Source organism: Xiphophorus maculatus, chromosome 3 (genome assembly GCF_002775205.1).
Source record: "Xiphophorus maculatus strain JP 163 A chromosome 3, X_maculatus-5.0-male, whole genome shotgun sequence".
NCBI classification, from domain to species: domain Eukaryota; kingdom Metazoa; phylum Chordata; class Actinopteri; order Cyprinodontiformes; family Poeciliidae; genus Xiphophorus; species Xiphophorus maculatus.
Genome location: NC_036445.1, coordinates 6,824,509 through 6,837,763, shown reverse-complemented (window position 1 = coordinate 6,837,763; position 13,255 = coordinate 6,824,509). Strand labels below are relative to the sequence as shown.

The following is a 13,255-nucleotide window of genomic DNA, read 5'->3' as shown; positions in this document are numbered from 1 at the left end:
ATTTTGAACGGTAACATCTGTCACTATCAACAGTGAAGAGCCAATCGAACATTTATGCACCTGGAATTATGGCACTTATTTTTATTAAACTCTTGAGTAAGATTTGGTTATGAACTTGTAGATGTGACACAAACTATTACTTTCTGAAAGATATTGTAAATGACAAGAGCAAAATTCACTTGTTTTAAGATTTAATAATAACAGACAACTTTGCATTACTTATAACTCCTGTTTAAAATGTTCTTGAGGCAAAGATATTTTTAAACTCATGCAAATTTAAGGTATTTCATACAGTTTGTTCAATGTTATCTGACTCTCCAGATATGAATGAAAGGCAAAATTTGTGTTTTTAGAGTTGTTCTCATCTGCCTGAGTGGCTTATATTTGGTTATTTTGTCATTTGAAAAATAAAGATAATTGTGACAATGAAAATTGTTTTATAACAGTGTGTATTTGCATGACACTTTTGCAGTTAAAAAATGTCCGAACAAACTATTGGCCCCCGGGCATCTTCACTTTATCAAATCTGGCCCTCTTTGCAAAAGGTTTGGACACCCCTGCCTTAAACTAATAGTTTGTACATTCAGTCTTCTTGAGTTCACATGTGACACTTGTTATAGAGAATGTGATGAACTATGAATAAAATTAAGTTGTTTTAGTAGGTGTTTATTGATATTTGCTTATTTGTATCCTTCAAATAAAATCAAATTAACTCACTGTACAAAAGTATCAATGAGGACAAAAATACAAAAAAAACACAGCATTGTAAATAAACTTTACCAACAGAAAAGAAAAGTGTATATTTCTCTAACACCAGTGAATAGACAAGGCATAAAGTGTTCAAAGAAGCTGACCTGTGCTGGTTATGTTCATATGACCACAACTTCACCTTTTTTCCATATATATGAACTATTGAGAATTTTTCTTTCAAATAAAACATCCAAGTTTGGTTAACTCTACCAAAATCCCAAAGGAAAATGTGTTATTATTTGAAATAATACATAATCTCAAAGATGGTGGCAGCATCACCAACTCTGGTGAAGAAATTATTAGATTTTTTTTGTGTGTGTGCAGTGAAAATAACATCTCAAATGTATTTGATAAAAAGAAACGGCATACGACTAACTGTTCAACCTTTGCAAAGCAAAAGATCACACATATCTAATAAAAATATGTCCTTTACCTTAAGCCACCAAGTACCCATGTTTAAACATATTTTCAATCTTAGAAACTAGTTTTTCCCCCCAGAATTGAGGTAAACAGCATGCTGCAAAATTAGAGGTGGAAAAATGTTTTCAATTATTTGAAATGGTCTCCTTTGTTTGTTTTAGCAATGGGTGGACAGACAGTACTGCTTCCTTAGAGAGATTATACAATCCAGAGATGACATCCCTGGACGTCTCTGTTCCCTTTATTTTTCTTCATTTTTAGATGGAAAGTCCTGTTTTGAGTTTCCAGTTTTATTTTGTCTGATCAAAGAAATCAATTCATACTCCACAACATCTGACAATCTAATTTTTAGCCAGTGTTTGGTGCTTGCAGTCTCTGTACAGAAGAGGGCAGTAGAGGTACTGCACAGCTCAGCTCTGGCTGCTTCCCTACAGTTTTGTGACAGTTTTATTAGCACGGTTCAATATATTATGCAAGAAGGTAAAACATAGCACATCTTTTATGGAAACTGATTACTTACATTACGGGTGTAATAAACGATTAAAGAGGTGACTGAGACTATAAAATAAATGTGATTGATTGGATTCATGAATGAGAGCACACTCTGAGGTGAGGTTCTTCTCTATCTTCATCCATCTCCCACCGGTTTCAGAAGGACATATTCATTACCAGAGACTTTACAAGTAAAAAAATGTTGGATAAACTCACCTTTACTGGGCTGAAGAACTACATGAAAACCTCCCGAAGAGCGATACGGCGGCATGAAAAAACAAACAGTGACCATCTCAAAAACTGACCTCTGAGCACAATATAACTGTTTCAGTTTTGTTGATTCCCTTTAAACTATTGGTTTTGTATTTCTACTAATTTTTCATGTTAAAATGTTTCAGCTCTGTAATGTACGGTGGCCGACAGGTGCAAATGCGTAGCAAAAGAGAAAACATGCAAACAAAACAGAAGACACCCCCGAATGAAATGCAGCAAACAAAAAGAGAGACGCAAACACCCCCGAATGAAATGCAGCAAACAAAAAGAGAGACGCAAACACCCCCGAATGAAATGCAGCAAACAAAAAGAGAGACGCAAACACCCCCGAATGAAATGCAGCAAACAAAAAGAGAGACGCAAACACCCCGAATGAAATGCAGCAAACAAAAAGAGAGACGCAAACACCCCCGAATGAAATGCAGCAAACAAAAAGAGAGACGCAAACACCCCCGAATGAAATGCAGCAAACAAAAAGAGAGACGCAAACACCCCCGAATGAAATGCAGCAAACAAAAAGTGTTGAAAACGGAAGTGCTCCAGACCACTAGGGGGAGTCAAAGAAAATAGTATTCATTTCTATGGGACCAGATGCAAGATTCAGAGAAAGAAATTTGAAAGAAAGTAAAGGTATCTCTCTGAATCTTGCATCTGGAAAGTGTGATTATTGTGAGAAGTCTGAAACAATAGAGCATGTTATTTTAGAGTGTTGTAAGTATGAAGAAGAGAGAAGATGCATGCTGAGAGAGTGTGTAGGTATTAAAGAAAGGTTTAATTTAATAGAATTTTTGAGGAGAGATTTCGGGAGTAGACATATTCAAATAATTATTCGGTATCTTAAAAAAACAAAGCTATTTCATAGGATATGAGTAGAGCAAGTTGGGTGTGAATGTGTAAAGAATATCAAAGAGGGGTATATAAAGTTATAAGCAAGTTGGATAATATAAGCAGGTGTGTATGTGTGGGGGTATGTTTAATCAGGAGTTAATGGAGGGAAAAGGTAGAAAGTGAAAGTTTATAGACCATCTCGAACCACACTCCATACTGGTAAGTGGCGGTAATGCTACTGTAAGTTTGTTGCCAACCGCCAATAAATACCAAGAAGAAGAAGAAGAAGAATCTTGCATCTGGTCCCATAGAAATGAATGCTATTTTCTTTGACTCCCCCTAGTGGTCTGGAGCACTTCCGTTTTCAACACTTTTTGTTTGCTGCATTTCATTCGGGGGTGTTTGCGTCTCTCTTTTTGTTTGCTGCATTTCATTCGGGGGTGTTTGCGTCTCTCTTTTTGTTTGCTGCATTTCATTCGGGGGTGTCTTCTTTTTTGTTTGCATGTTTTCTCTTTTGCTGCGCATTTGCACCTGTCGGCCACCGTAGGTAATGTAATAAATAACATGCTGTTTCTCATTACTGGTCAGCATTGCAACATGTGCCACTATAATATATTTACAAATTTCCGCAAATAACATGAATACGTAAATTGAGAGATGATAACCACTATCCTTTGACTTTGGTTTTGATTGCAAGGTTCTCATCCAATAATCATCCAATAACATCCATAAGGCACAGCGGGTCATGTGTTTGAAGATGGCTATCTTTTAAATCAGGCCTTAGAGCCACAAATGTGACATCAGGTTGAGAGTGCAATAACACTATTCTGACAAATGTGGCTGACAAATTTGTTAACAATTGAACTTAATCTACTTAATAGTAACTTCAGATTAAAGTTAGAGTTGATTAGGTTAAGCTGCTGTGCCACAATTTCAACACGGGGTGGCAGTGTAACACCTTCTATCGATTTGAAAGGTTCCCCCTTAATCATGGGAATCCAGTTCTGCAGTCAAATGCTAAGTTAAACTGTAGAAACAGTCTCAATTGTTCAATAAATATAGTACAATATAACAGGAAAAAGTGCATTAAAGAGCAAAACCAAATTCGAACTTGTTGGGCTGGTTCATGAATAAACAGAGAAAATATAACTTTAAATGCTTTTATTCATTTTGAGTTAATAGATCTACAACAGCAACCTTAGCAATTAACACAGGTACTCAGGTGGTGTGTCAAATGTTGAGACATCAAGAGAAAGTTTTGACAGCTTTCCCACACATAGACTGACTAAGTGGAGAAAATGAGATTTACAGAACCATAACAAAACTACCTCATACAAAGCTACACAGTTATCAAGGAAAATGAAGGTACTAACAACAACTGGCTTTAGAGTACAACATTTAACCTGAATGTTGCCAAAATGTCATTCCTTTGAATTAGTTTGTATTGCAAGCAGTTATTTAAAACTATGGTGAAGCACAAGCGGCCTGTGTGTTGGAGAGTGCTTTTAAATCCCTGAGTATGGTGCCAGTTTGTTAAGTCTCCAAGCTGCTGCACTCAGTTGGCATTTCTCTAGAACTCCTTGTCACTGTATAAATCTAAAGTTACTTTTGCCTTGTTGGTCATTGGTTTATGCAGATACATCACCTTTCGACGACCTTCATTTGCATTCTCTGCTGTGCTTATTTTTTTTTGTCTTTGATGCTTTTATACACATTTCTTGATTTTGGTCAGGAAAGTCATCATAGCTAGCCTGACCACAACTGAAAGAAACAAATCTTTAGAATTGATGATATATGTCTTTTAAACCTAAATTACTATTATCCTCTTTTTAGTGTCCATCTTTTCAAATGTTTTTCTTTAAATTGGCGTTCTCTTTTTAATGAAATCCACAGCAAAGGTGACGTGGCATATAAGACTGAATTCCCCTTTTTTTGCCGTCCCTTTTCACTGGGTTGTTGGAACATTTTGTATCAAAAACAGCATTTGTCTAATTCTAACATTTCTTTCAAATTATTATTTCACACCTGCTTTTGTTCTCATTTGTGTAATCTCTTGTAAATTCTCATTAATGCTTCATAAATGTGAAACGGTAATATATTTTACTGCCACTAGGGTGCACAGTTGAGTTTCTGTTTTCTCTCTTCTCAAATTTTCAGGTTTTGTTATTTGCTTGTAAGTCTTGTAAAACCACAAAGGGGAAAATGTTTGAGGGTCTGCTACAAACCACTGATCTACAACCCTTTCTGGTCTTTATTGGCACTGGGTCTCTTTAAAACTGGAACTAATTCACAAGTAATGACTTCTTACCACCATTGAAACAAAACCAAGTTTCTTATTTGCGTGCCACGTCATGTTCTAGAAAACTCACATCATGCCCCAGATTTTTTAACTTCTCATTGTACCAACAGCTGCCTTTACCGTGGCCATTTGGACCAAGTTCTTAATGCCTCACACTGACTGATAAGGCACCACGAACAGCTCTAATCAGCAATAAAACAGGCTGGAACATGAAAATGGAAGATAAGATTTGCCATTGCAGAGCCTCACAGGGTTTCAGTTAGCTTCTTTCTTCTTAGAATTTCCCTGGAGCTAACATTTTCGGATAATTACACTGTTTAAAGAGATAACAAAAACACAAACTTTATCTTTACCTCATACAAATGGGTGTGTTTGGTTAAAATGTTTGTGCTCTCAGCCTGGAATCAAGTATTACAGCTTTTTGTGTGAAAAAATGTAAAAAAATTTTTTTTTTAAATGTGTAAAACCTTCTGTCAAAACTGTTAACAAGACAACATTTTAACAACATTGTGAAATATATTTTGTAATGTGTTTTTTGATGCTAGTGGAGTACAAACGTGTTGTGTGCGCGTGCATGTTTGCTCTATCATTGCTGGACTCTAACCCTCCACGTTGGATGCTGGCACTGTCAGCATGGAGGTGAGGGGGTGGACTGAAAGGAGAAAAAGGTAGATTACACAATCTAAAACAGCATCAAAACAAGCATGTAGTGTGAAAGTTAGGCATGTATTTTTACCAAAATATTTTATATGTGAAGACATCTGCTTATCTTACTTTCTCTCACAATCGTGTTGGTCCATCACGTCTTTTTGAGTAAGATTTCTTTAGTGATAACACACTAACGCTTTCATGGCAAAAACAATAGGGAGCCTGTGGAGAAACTCCAAGGCGAAACTGTGATACAAGCCAAAACATGTTGAGGCAAAGAGTATAAAGTCAAAATACTTGTTGCCTCTTGGGAAAAACACAGCACATGTCTTTGTGGTAGTTAATGAGAGGTGTGTGATTTATGAAAGAGCAAATATCTTCCCACTACAGTCTCTTATATAATTGCATTTATACACAGATGGACAAAGTTCAGACATTTTTACGTAGTATTTTATTTTAGATAACTTAAAGAAATTACAAAAATGCTCACAATTTTTTTCCACAACACAGAATAAACAGCATATATATACATGTGGTCAAGTGCAGGGTCTTGCTTCTTTTTCAGTACTCAGCAATAAATATAACGTGGATATTCAGACAGTTTGGTTTCATTTACAGTACAACATTGGTATCTCGATGTTCATCCTCCATATGGTTGGTGGTGGAACGCTTTTTCAGGATTGTGTTAAACTATGTCTGCAGAGGCTGAAGATGACTTAGTTGGCTTCGACAAATGACTGGTAGAGAGACATGAGCTGGGACTGGAGGTCCTGAGCGTAGGGGTCCAGTTTCTCTCTCAGGTCCTCAGCATAGGGAGCCACAATTTGCTTCACCAGACTGGCTCTCTGGGTCAGTTCTACCTGGACCTTCTCGGTCATGGGGGCTACGCTTTTCTGGAACGCTTCCAGGTGCAGGTCAACCTTTTGCTTCAGGTCATCTGTGTAGGGCCCCAGTTGAGCCTGCAGGTCCTTCACGCTCTGCTCCAGGTTGGTCTTCAGCTCTTCGCTCTTTTGAATCAAAGTGGACCTCAGCGCCTCAGAGTCCAGCGAGTCTGCGTAGGGAGCCAGCTCCTGCTTGAGCTGCTCAACTCTCTGCTGGATCTGGGCCTTCATGTTCTCTGTGTAGGGCTCCAGTTTGCCTCTGACGGAGCTGAGCTCTTGGGTCAGCACGCTTTTCAGCATGTCAGCCTCTGTGGTGATCTTGTTCATCAGGTCCTCGGCTGCGGGGGAAAGTTGCTGCTGCAGGGTCACAGCATACTTGCTGGCTAAGTCAGCACTCTCTGTCAAGCGGGCACTAGATGACCAAAACAAAACAAAATGACTGTCAGGAAATCTACGATTGTGTAACATGCTGCAGAATATAAGCCTCCCCCCTCCAACTGTCCCTCACGCAACTTACTTAACTTCCTGTCCAATTGGTGAGCTCCTAATCATCTCCAGAGTATCATCAGCTGTTTGTGTGGCCTTGGCAATGTAGTCCCAGAAAGCATCAGTCAACACTTCTAACTTTGGCTTTGGAGCATCAGCATAGAAGAGGTTGGCATTGCAACCTTCCAAAATAAAGATGTCAATAAAGGTTATTTTCAGACCTAATTTATTTTATTACTATTTATTTATTTGTTGTTATTGTTATCAGTCCTTGTTTATTTTATTCTTACTCTTTGAATTTCTGTGTTTAAATAAGAGCATCTTACCAGAGAGCACTGCAGCGATTAGCAACACAAACACCTTCATGACTGCAACCTGCTGAAAGACATTAATATTTAATAAGCAATTCCTACTAATAAGGCGACATCAACACTTTTAGATTTTTCTGTAAATATGTAGTCTGAAGCGCAGTGCTTGTCTCACCTGCTTTGGGGCGTGTGTATCTTTCAGGGCTTACCGTGTTAGTAACTGTGTCTCAGTGTTGCTTTCGTGTATATATATAGAAGTCAGATGACTGTTGTAGTCAAGAGCCCAAAGTCCAGGAGTCCCTGCCATGCTGTCACAACAGCTCTTTTTCCTATATCTGCTGTTTTTTGTAAGATATATTTTCACTGAATACCTGAATGATGGAAAATATATACAGAAAAATCTGCTTTAATTTTCAGTAGTGTCACTTCCTCCCTAAACTGTTTGCACAAAGCTTTAAAAGTGTCCAGCTTTTAAGGTGTCAACATAGTCCTGCACTACCAGTCACTAGATAACTTAAGATGACCCTGTTAGACTTGTGGACTTTGTCTTCAGGTCAAGCTTCACGAATTAAGCGCTATCAAGATGGATCCACTTAAATTGTTAATTTCTTAATTTTAGCCACTTGAATCCATGGTGGATATTTTCTAAATGGAATTAAGTTTTCACTAAATATTAAAGAATTTTATCTCATTTAAGGGTTTTCTTTTATTTATTCAGGAGGTACCTGTTGGACATTTCTATTTGGAATGGTTTTATGAGTTGACTACTAAAGGAGATATTTTTAAATGAGTGTCAGGGAAATACAAAGCAGTCCAGGACAGCTTTGTCCCAAAAATATTTAGGTTAGTGCCCTGCTGGAACATAATGCTCCGCCCCAGTTTTATGTCTTCTGTAGCCTCTAGCAAGATTTCCTCTCAGTCTCCTTCTCCTTTAGCTTTCTTGACAAAACTATGTGATCTTACAAGGTGTTATAAGTAAAATTTTATTTACTTGTCAGATCTAAACAGCTTCTCTGTCCATGTTAGACAAAAAGCTAGTTTTCGGTCTCACCTGACGAGAGTATTTCTTCCACATGTTAGCTGTGCAACCTACATAGCTTATTACAAACTGCAAACTGGACTTGTTTGGCTTTATTTCAACAATGGCTCTCTTCTCTCCACAAATCTGAGAGCACAGATTTGTGGAGAGCACACCTGATGATTGATTCTTCTAATTGTGTTTTAAATCAGTGTATGGATTTCTTGGCTGATCGCCATATCTTGGTTGGTTTGCAGCTGTGATATATTCTTTCCATTCTTGGATGACATCTTGAACTGTGCTATGGGATATATTAAACTCTCTGGATACTGTTTTTGAGATAGAGTCAAAAAGTACTTCCATTTGTGGAAAAGAAGTGGAGATGGTGGAGGAGTATAAGTAACTTGTTTAACACCTGGGCAAATACTCAACAGTAGATGTGTTTCCATTGATCAATTGGAATCACAAAAATAAATTTGTTAATGGCAATTAATAAAAAAAAATAAAATAAATCTAATTTTTTCTAAAAAGTGTTTGTGCGTGGATGAGGTGTTTTTTTGGCTGTATCAAAATTAGTGTATTTTTCAAAACTTAAATGAAAACACATTTTTTTGCATCACACAATGTGATCAACAACTGGCTGTTACTATGGGCAGAAGAAATGAAGAAGACAACAGGAAGTGGCAGGAGGATGATGGCGATGCATATTTTTTAACAACTTATCTCGTGGACAAACGTATTCACGTGTGATTTTAATTGTGTTACTTTGTTAATGAAAACACCACAGTTACAAATTGTGATTTTCTACTCTTAGCAGAATATCGACAAAGTTTTGCGCACGTATGTAATGGGAACACCACTAATGATGCCGTCTACAAGAAAGTACAGAAAAGACTCCTTAGAGAAGCTTCAGTCCACTTCCTTTTGCTTCAAAATCATGTGCTACTTCTCATTGGTTTCTTGCATAAAACCCCAATGAAAGATAAAATGCACTCAAGTTTCTTGTAGCAATTTTACAACACATTAGAAAGTTCAAGGGACGGGTGCACTTTTACTACTTTTAACACTATAAATGGCCTAATATTGTTCTTTGAGTGAAAGATTCATAATTCAAGAAAACTCTAAAATGCGTTTATGAGAATTGACCTCTGACACATCTAACTGAAGCAGAAGCTACTTTGTCCCTCAGAGGCTGACGATGCCTGAATGTACTAACCTTTGGTCAGACAGATATGCAAGACTGCTGAACATTGGCATGACACAAAAGCAACAACTATTAATTACCCTGAAAGTTGTTGGCATAATATAAAGATTATAGAAATATACTGTATGTCTGCTTAAAGTTCGAATTCAGTGACAGTAATGTTGTGGATTCTGTCTGTAGTAAAGAGCTGAAGGTTTTCAGATGAGCATAAGGTCAAATAGAGTTAACACTATGGATTTAGCTTCACTGCACTGTAATCATGAAGCACAAACACATTTTTAGGCAATAACAGTGTAATCTTGATTTTACATTGATCATTTCCTCTTAAAGTGGTAATTGTACAGGATCAAACCAATACTTAAATGACATTTCTGGGACAGAAGGGGTCTGTACTTACTTGTTACATAGATTGTCTGCTACAAAATATCAGCAGGGAAAGAAGGGTGAGGCAAGGTGACAGCAAAGCACTACCTCTTGGACTTTGGGATCATTACTGTCCGAATTCACTATATAAGCTGCAGAGCTTCATTACTTCGACACCAGCACAATTGAGCGGATTTACAGACACTCTTGTAAACTCAGGTAAGAAGAAGAAATGGAGGAAGCTCTTTTCATCTAAGCTTACTGAAGGAAAATGCTTTTGTGACTTATTTTTTTTTTCTTGTTGTAGCTTCAAAGAGCCATGAAGGTCCTTGCTGTGCTCGTCCTGGCCGTTTTCACCGGTAAGTAAGCTGGGGGCAAATCAAAATGAAGCTTAAAGTCTTGTTAATGACTGAATTGTATCTTCAGACAACTGCCGTAGTTTCAAGTTATCCTTCTATCCGTCCAACAGGCTGCAATGCCAACCTCTTCTACGCTGACGCTCCCAAGCCACAGCTGGAGGTAATGACTGATGCTTTCTGGGACTATGTCGGCAAAGCCACCCAGACAGCTGATGACACCCTTCAGATGATCAGAAAGTCCCAGTTTGGCCAGGATATCAGGTATGACATACACCGTCACATGAAGCATGGCTTTTATTTAGATTTTGCAGAGTGTAAACTCACTGTCTCCTGTCACTTTGTTCAGTTCCCGTCTCACCGACGGCGCTGAAGCAGCCAGCCAGTATGCAGTCACCCTGCAGGAGCAGCTCCCACCCAGAGCCCAGGAACTGATCACCAGAGTCACCCAAGAGGCAGAAGATCTGAGAGATCGCTTGAACACCGACCTGAACAACGCCCGGGAGAAGCTGGAGCCCTACACTGAGAACCTGAAGGTCCAGATCAGAGAGAGAGTGGAGCAGCTCAAGCAGGAGCTGGCCCCCTACACCGAGAGTTTGGATACTGAGACCCTGAGGACCACCGTCATCCAGAAAAGCGAGGAGCTGAAGGCTCAGCTGGAGCAGAGTGTGCAGGAGCTGCAGACTCACCTGGGGCCCTACACCGACGACCTGAAGCAGAAGGTTGACCAGCACCTGGAAGACTTCAAGCAGAGAGTCGCTCCCGTGACCGAGAGAGTACAGGATCACCTCACACAGAGAGCCCAGCAGGTGAAGGAAATCGCTGCCCCATACGTAGACAACCTGAGGGAGAGGCTGGACCCCTATGCCCAGGACCTCCAGACTCGTCTCACCTCCCTCTATGAATCCTACATCAAGGCCAACTAAGTCAAACTCCAGCTGACTCTGAACCAAAAGAAACTGCATCAAATAAAACAGAATTTTCTCCCGGATGCCAGAAACATGGCAGTACAACTTTAATTTACCTGTTTTGGAAAAGCTACAGTTGTTAGTTCATGTAATAGTGTCAAAAAGGTGATACATAACAAATGCATGTTGGTCTGTGACCACAAGGTGTCCGCTCCCTAATTTATGAAAAATAAAACAAAAGCAAAAGAAATTTGAGATCCTTGTGTATTTTTTTATGAAATGGGTTGAAGTGTAAAATTTCTTTGTAATATTTTATTTTCCAGCCTACAAATACAGAATATGTTTAAAGGTTACAAGAAACAAACAAAATTAAAACAACAGCAACTGTTGCCTTTATAAACAAGCAAATATTCTGTAAAAATTATGCATAAAGGTGAGATTTTACAGGAATTACACATTTTTTCAAGATCAGCTGCTAATGCTTAGGGTTTTATGGGAAATTAAAGGTAAAGAAAACCTTTATATTTAATCTTACATATTGATGTTTATTTAATTATTATGTTCCATTATAGGGAAGGGTTTTAAAAGAACATAAATGTGTGATGAGGTTTAGACTGTAACGTGTCTTATTGCAGACAACTCTTCCTAATTACTAGTAGTTTTCCTGTCAATATTAGCTGTGGATTAGTACTGCTCCTCCAAAGTTACCATGGTCCTTTTGCCAATACTTTTTGTCAGAGTTTTGCAAATAGTTATCTCATGAATAAGTTTGCCTCTCTACTCTAAGCTGGAGACAAGGTGAGGTGGACCATGCTATTCTTGGAGAAACCGGTTTCAGCTGGTTCAGAGACCCCTCTACTGCTTATCTTTAAGCTTCTGTTTTATGACTGACCCCCAGCCCGCTTTCAATAAAACCAGGCTGCTGCAGGGGGACAAGTTGGAGTTGTCCTGAGGCACAACTGAGACTCTCCCCTTTTGCAAAGGCTGAAGTGATACTACTCTGTATGGTTCTTTATATGTACAGGTTAAAATGCTCAATACTTTTGCCAGGCACTGTAGGTGCTGCAGTGGCAGATATATAGATTTCATGCAAAATATATTTTTTATCAAAACCTTTTTTATCATTAGAGAATCTGTAATTAAAGCAGGGTAAGGAGAATGAGGTCTTAGCATAAAATAAAGTGTTTTCAAACTGAAGTATTCAGTTTAGTCAGTGATACTTTGAATCCTTAAATAAAACCTGCTTTAACATCTAAAAAAATTAAAAATTTAATAAAATAAAACAGCTTGACTTTAACACTAGACATCGATGATAAGTAAAGACATTAATGAATACTGAGAAAGAATTGAGTAACACGTCTTTTCTATGTTCGATTTACAAAAGCTCCCCCAACACCCTTCTCCACGCCCTCGTGTGATTCTCTTGTGGGTACTGTGGAGGGCATGTTCAAATTTGTTTTCACCTGCAAGTCTGGATGTTCGTAAACACATCCTGATCCTTCCTTGTTTTTTTGTTCTAAATCACTTCTCTTTTCGTGCCTCCAAACCTTTCAGCAAGATTACTCCCACGGTGACTTACCCAGTGGCAAACAACATTCCTCTGTTCTGCCCCCAGCTGCTACAAGACCGAAAAACACTGTTAACCCTCCACAGACTAAACAAGAAATAAGACAATACGTTTTAACTCAAATAACACTTGTTTGGAAACCCAGGTTATGGGGTTTTCATTTCAGCCAATTTTAGGCAGCACTGACATTCCATATAGGTATTTTTAAGACGCTCGTTTAGGTTGAAAACCTAACAAGGGGACACACGGTTGGGTTCTGGGTCACACACATTAATGTCACAAATGCATGGATAGAGTAAGCATGTGGAAGAAAGTACTTTGTTAAAATGAGACCAAAATCAATGTTTTTTCTTATATTTTAAACATAATGTTTGTTGGAAATCTAACTGCAAAGCTTTGTGAACATGCCAAGTTTATGGCATCATGTTGTGTGAACACTTTTCTCCAGCAGGGA

At 38.3% G+C, this 13,255-nt stretch overlaps 2 protein-coding genes across 3 annotated transcripts; one reads left to right on the top strand and one right to left on the bottom strand.

The window, feature by feature from the left end:
• Positions 1-6,142: 6,142 nt before the first annotated feature.
• On the bottom strand, positions 6,143-7,633 carry LOC102232016 (apolipoprotein A-I-like). 2 transcript variants are annotated; one of them, XM_005799419.2, is made up of 4 exons: positions 7,561-7,633; positions 7,404-7,455; positions 7,109-7,259; positions 6,143-7,003 (listed from the first exon to the last, which is right to left on the bottom strand). In XM_005799419.2, exons 2-4 carry the CDS (start codon positions 7,441-7,443, stop codon positions 6,427-6,429), a joined length of 768 nt encoding a protein of 255 aa, XP_005799476.1. In that variant the 5' UTR covers positions 7,444-7,455; positions 7,561-7,633; the 3' UTR covers positions 6,143-6,426. The 2 variants fall into 2 exon arrangements, with proteins under 2 accessions (XP_005799476.1, XP_023186130.1); XM_023330362.1 differs by having other exon boundaries at positions 7,404-7,452; positions 7,561-7,621.
• Positions 7,634-10,110: 2,477 nt separating this feature from the next.
• Positions 10,111-11,489, top strand: LOC106699636 (apolipoprotein A-I-like). Its single transcript, XM_014468922.2, has 4 exons — positions 10,111-10,189; positions 10,278-10,329; positions 10,440-10,590; positions 10,676-11,489. The coding sequence occupies exons 2-4, from the start codon at positions 10,290-10,292 to the stop codon at positions 11,250-11,252; spliced, it is 768 nt and encodes a 255-aa protein (XP_014324408.1). The 5' UTR covers positions 10,111-10,189; positions 10,278-10,289; the 3' UTR covers positions 11,253-11,489.
• Positions 11,490-13,255: the final 1,766 nt, after the last annotated feature.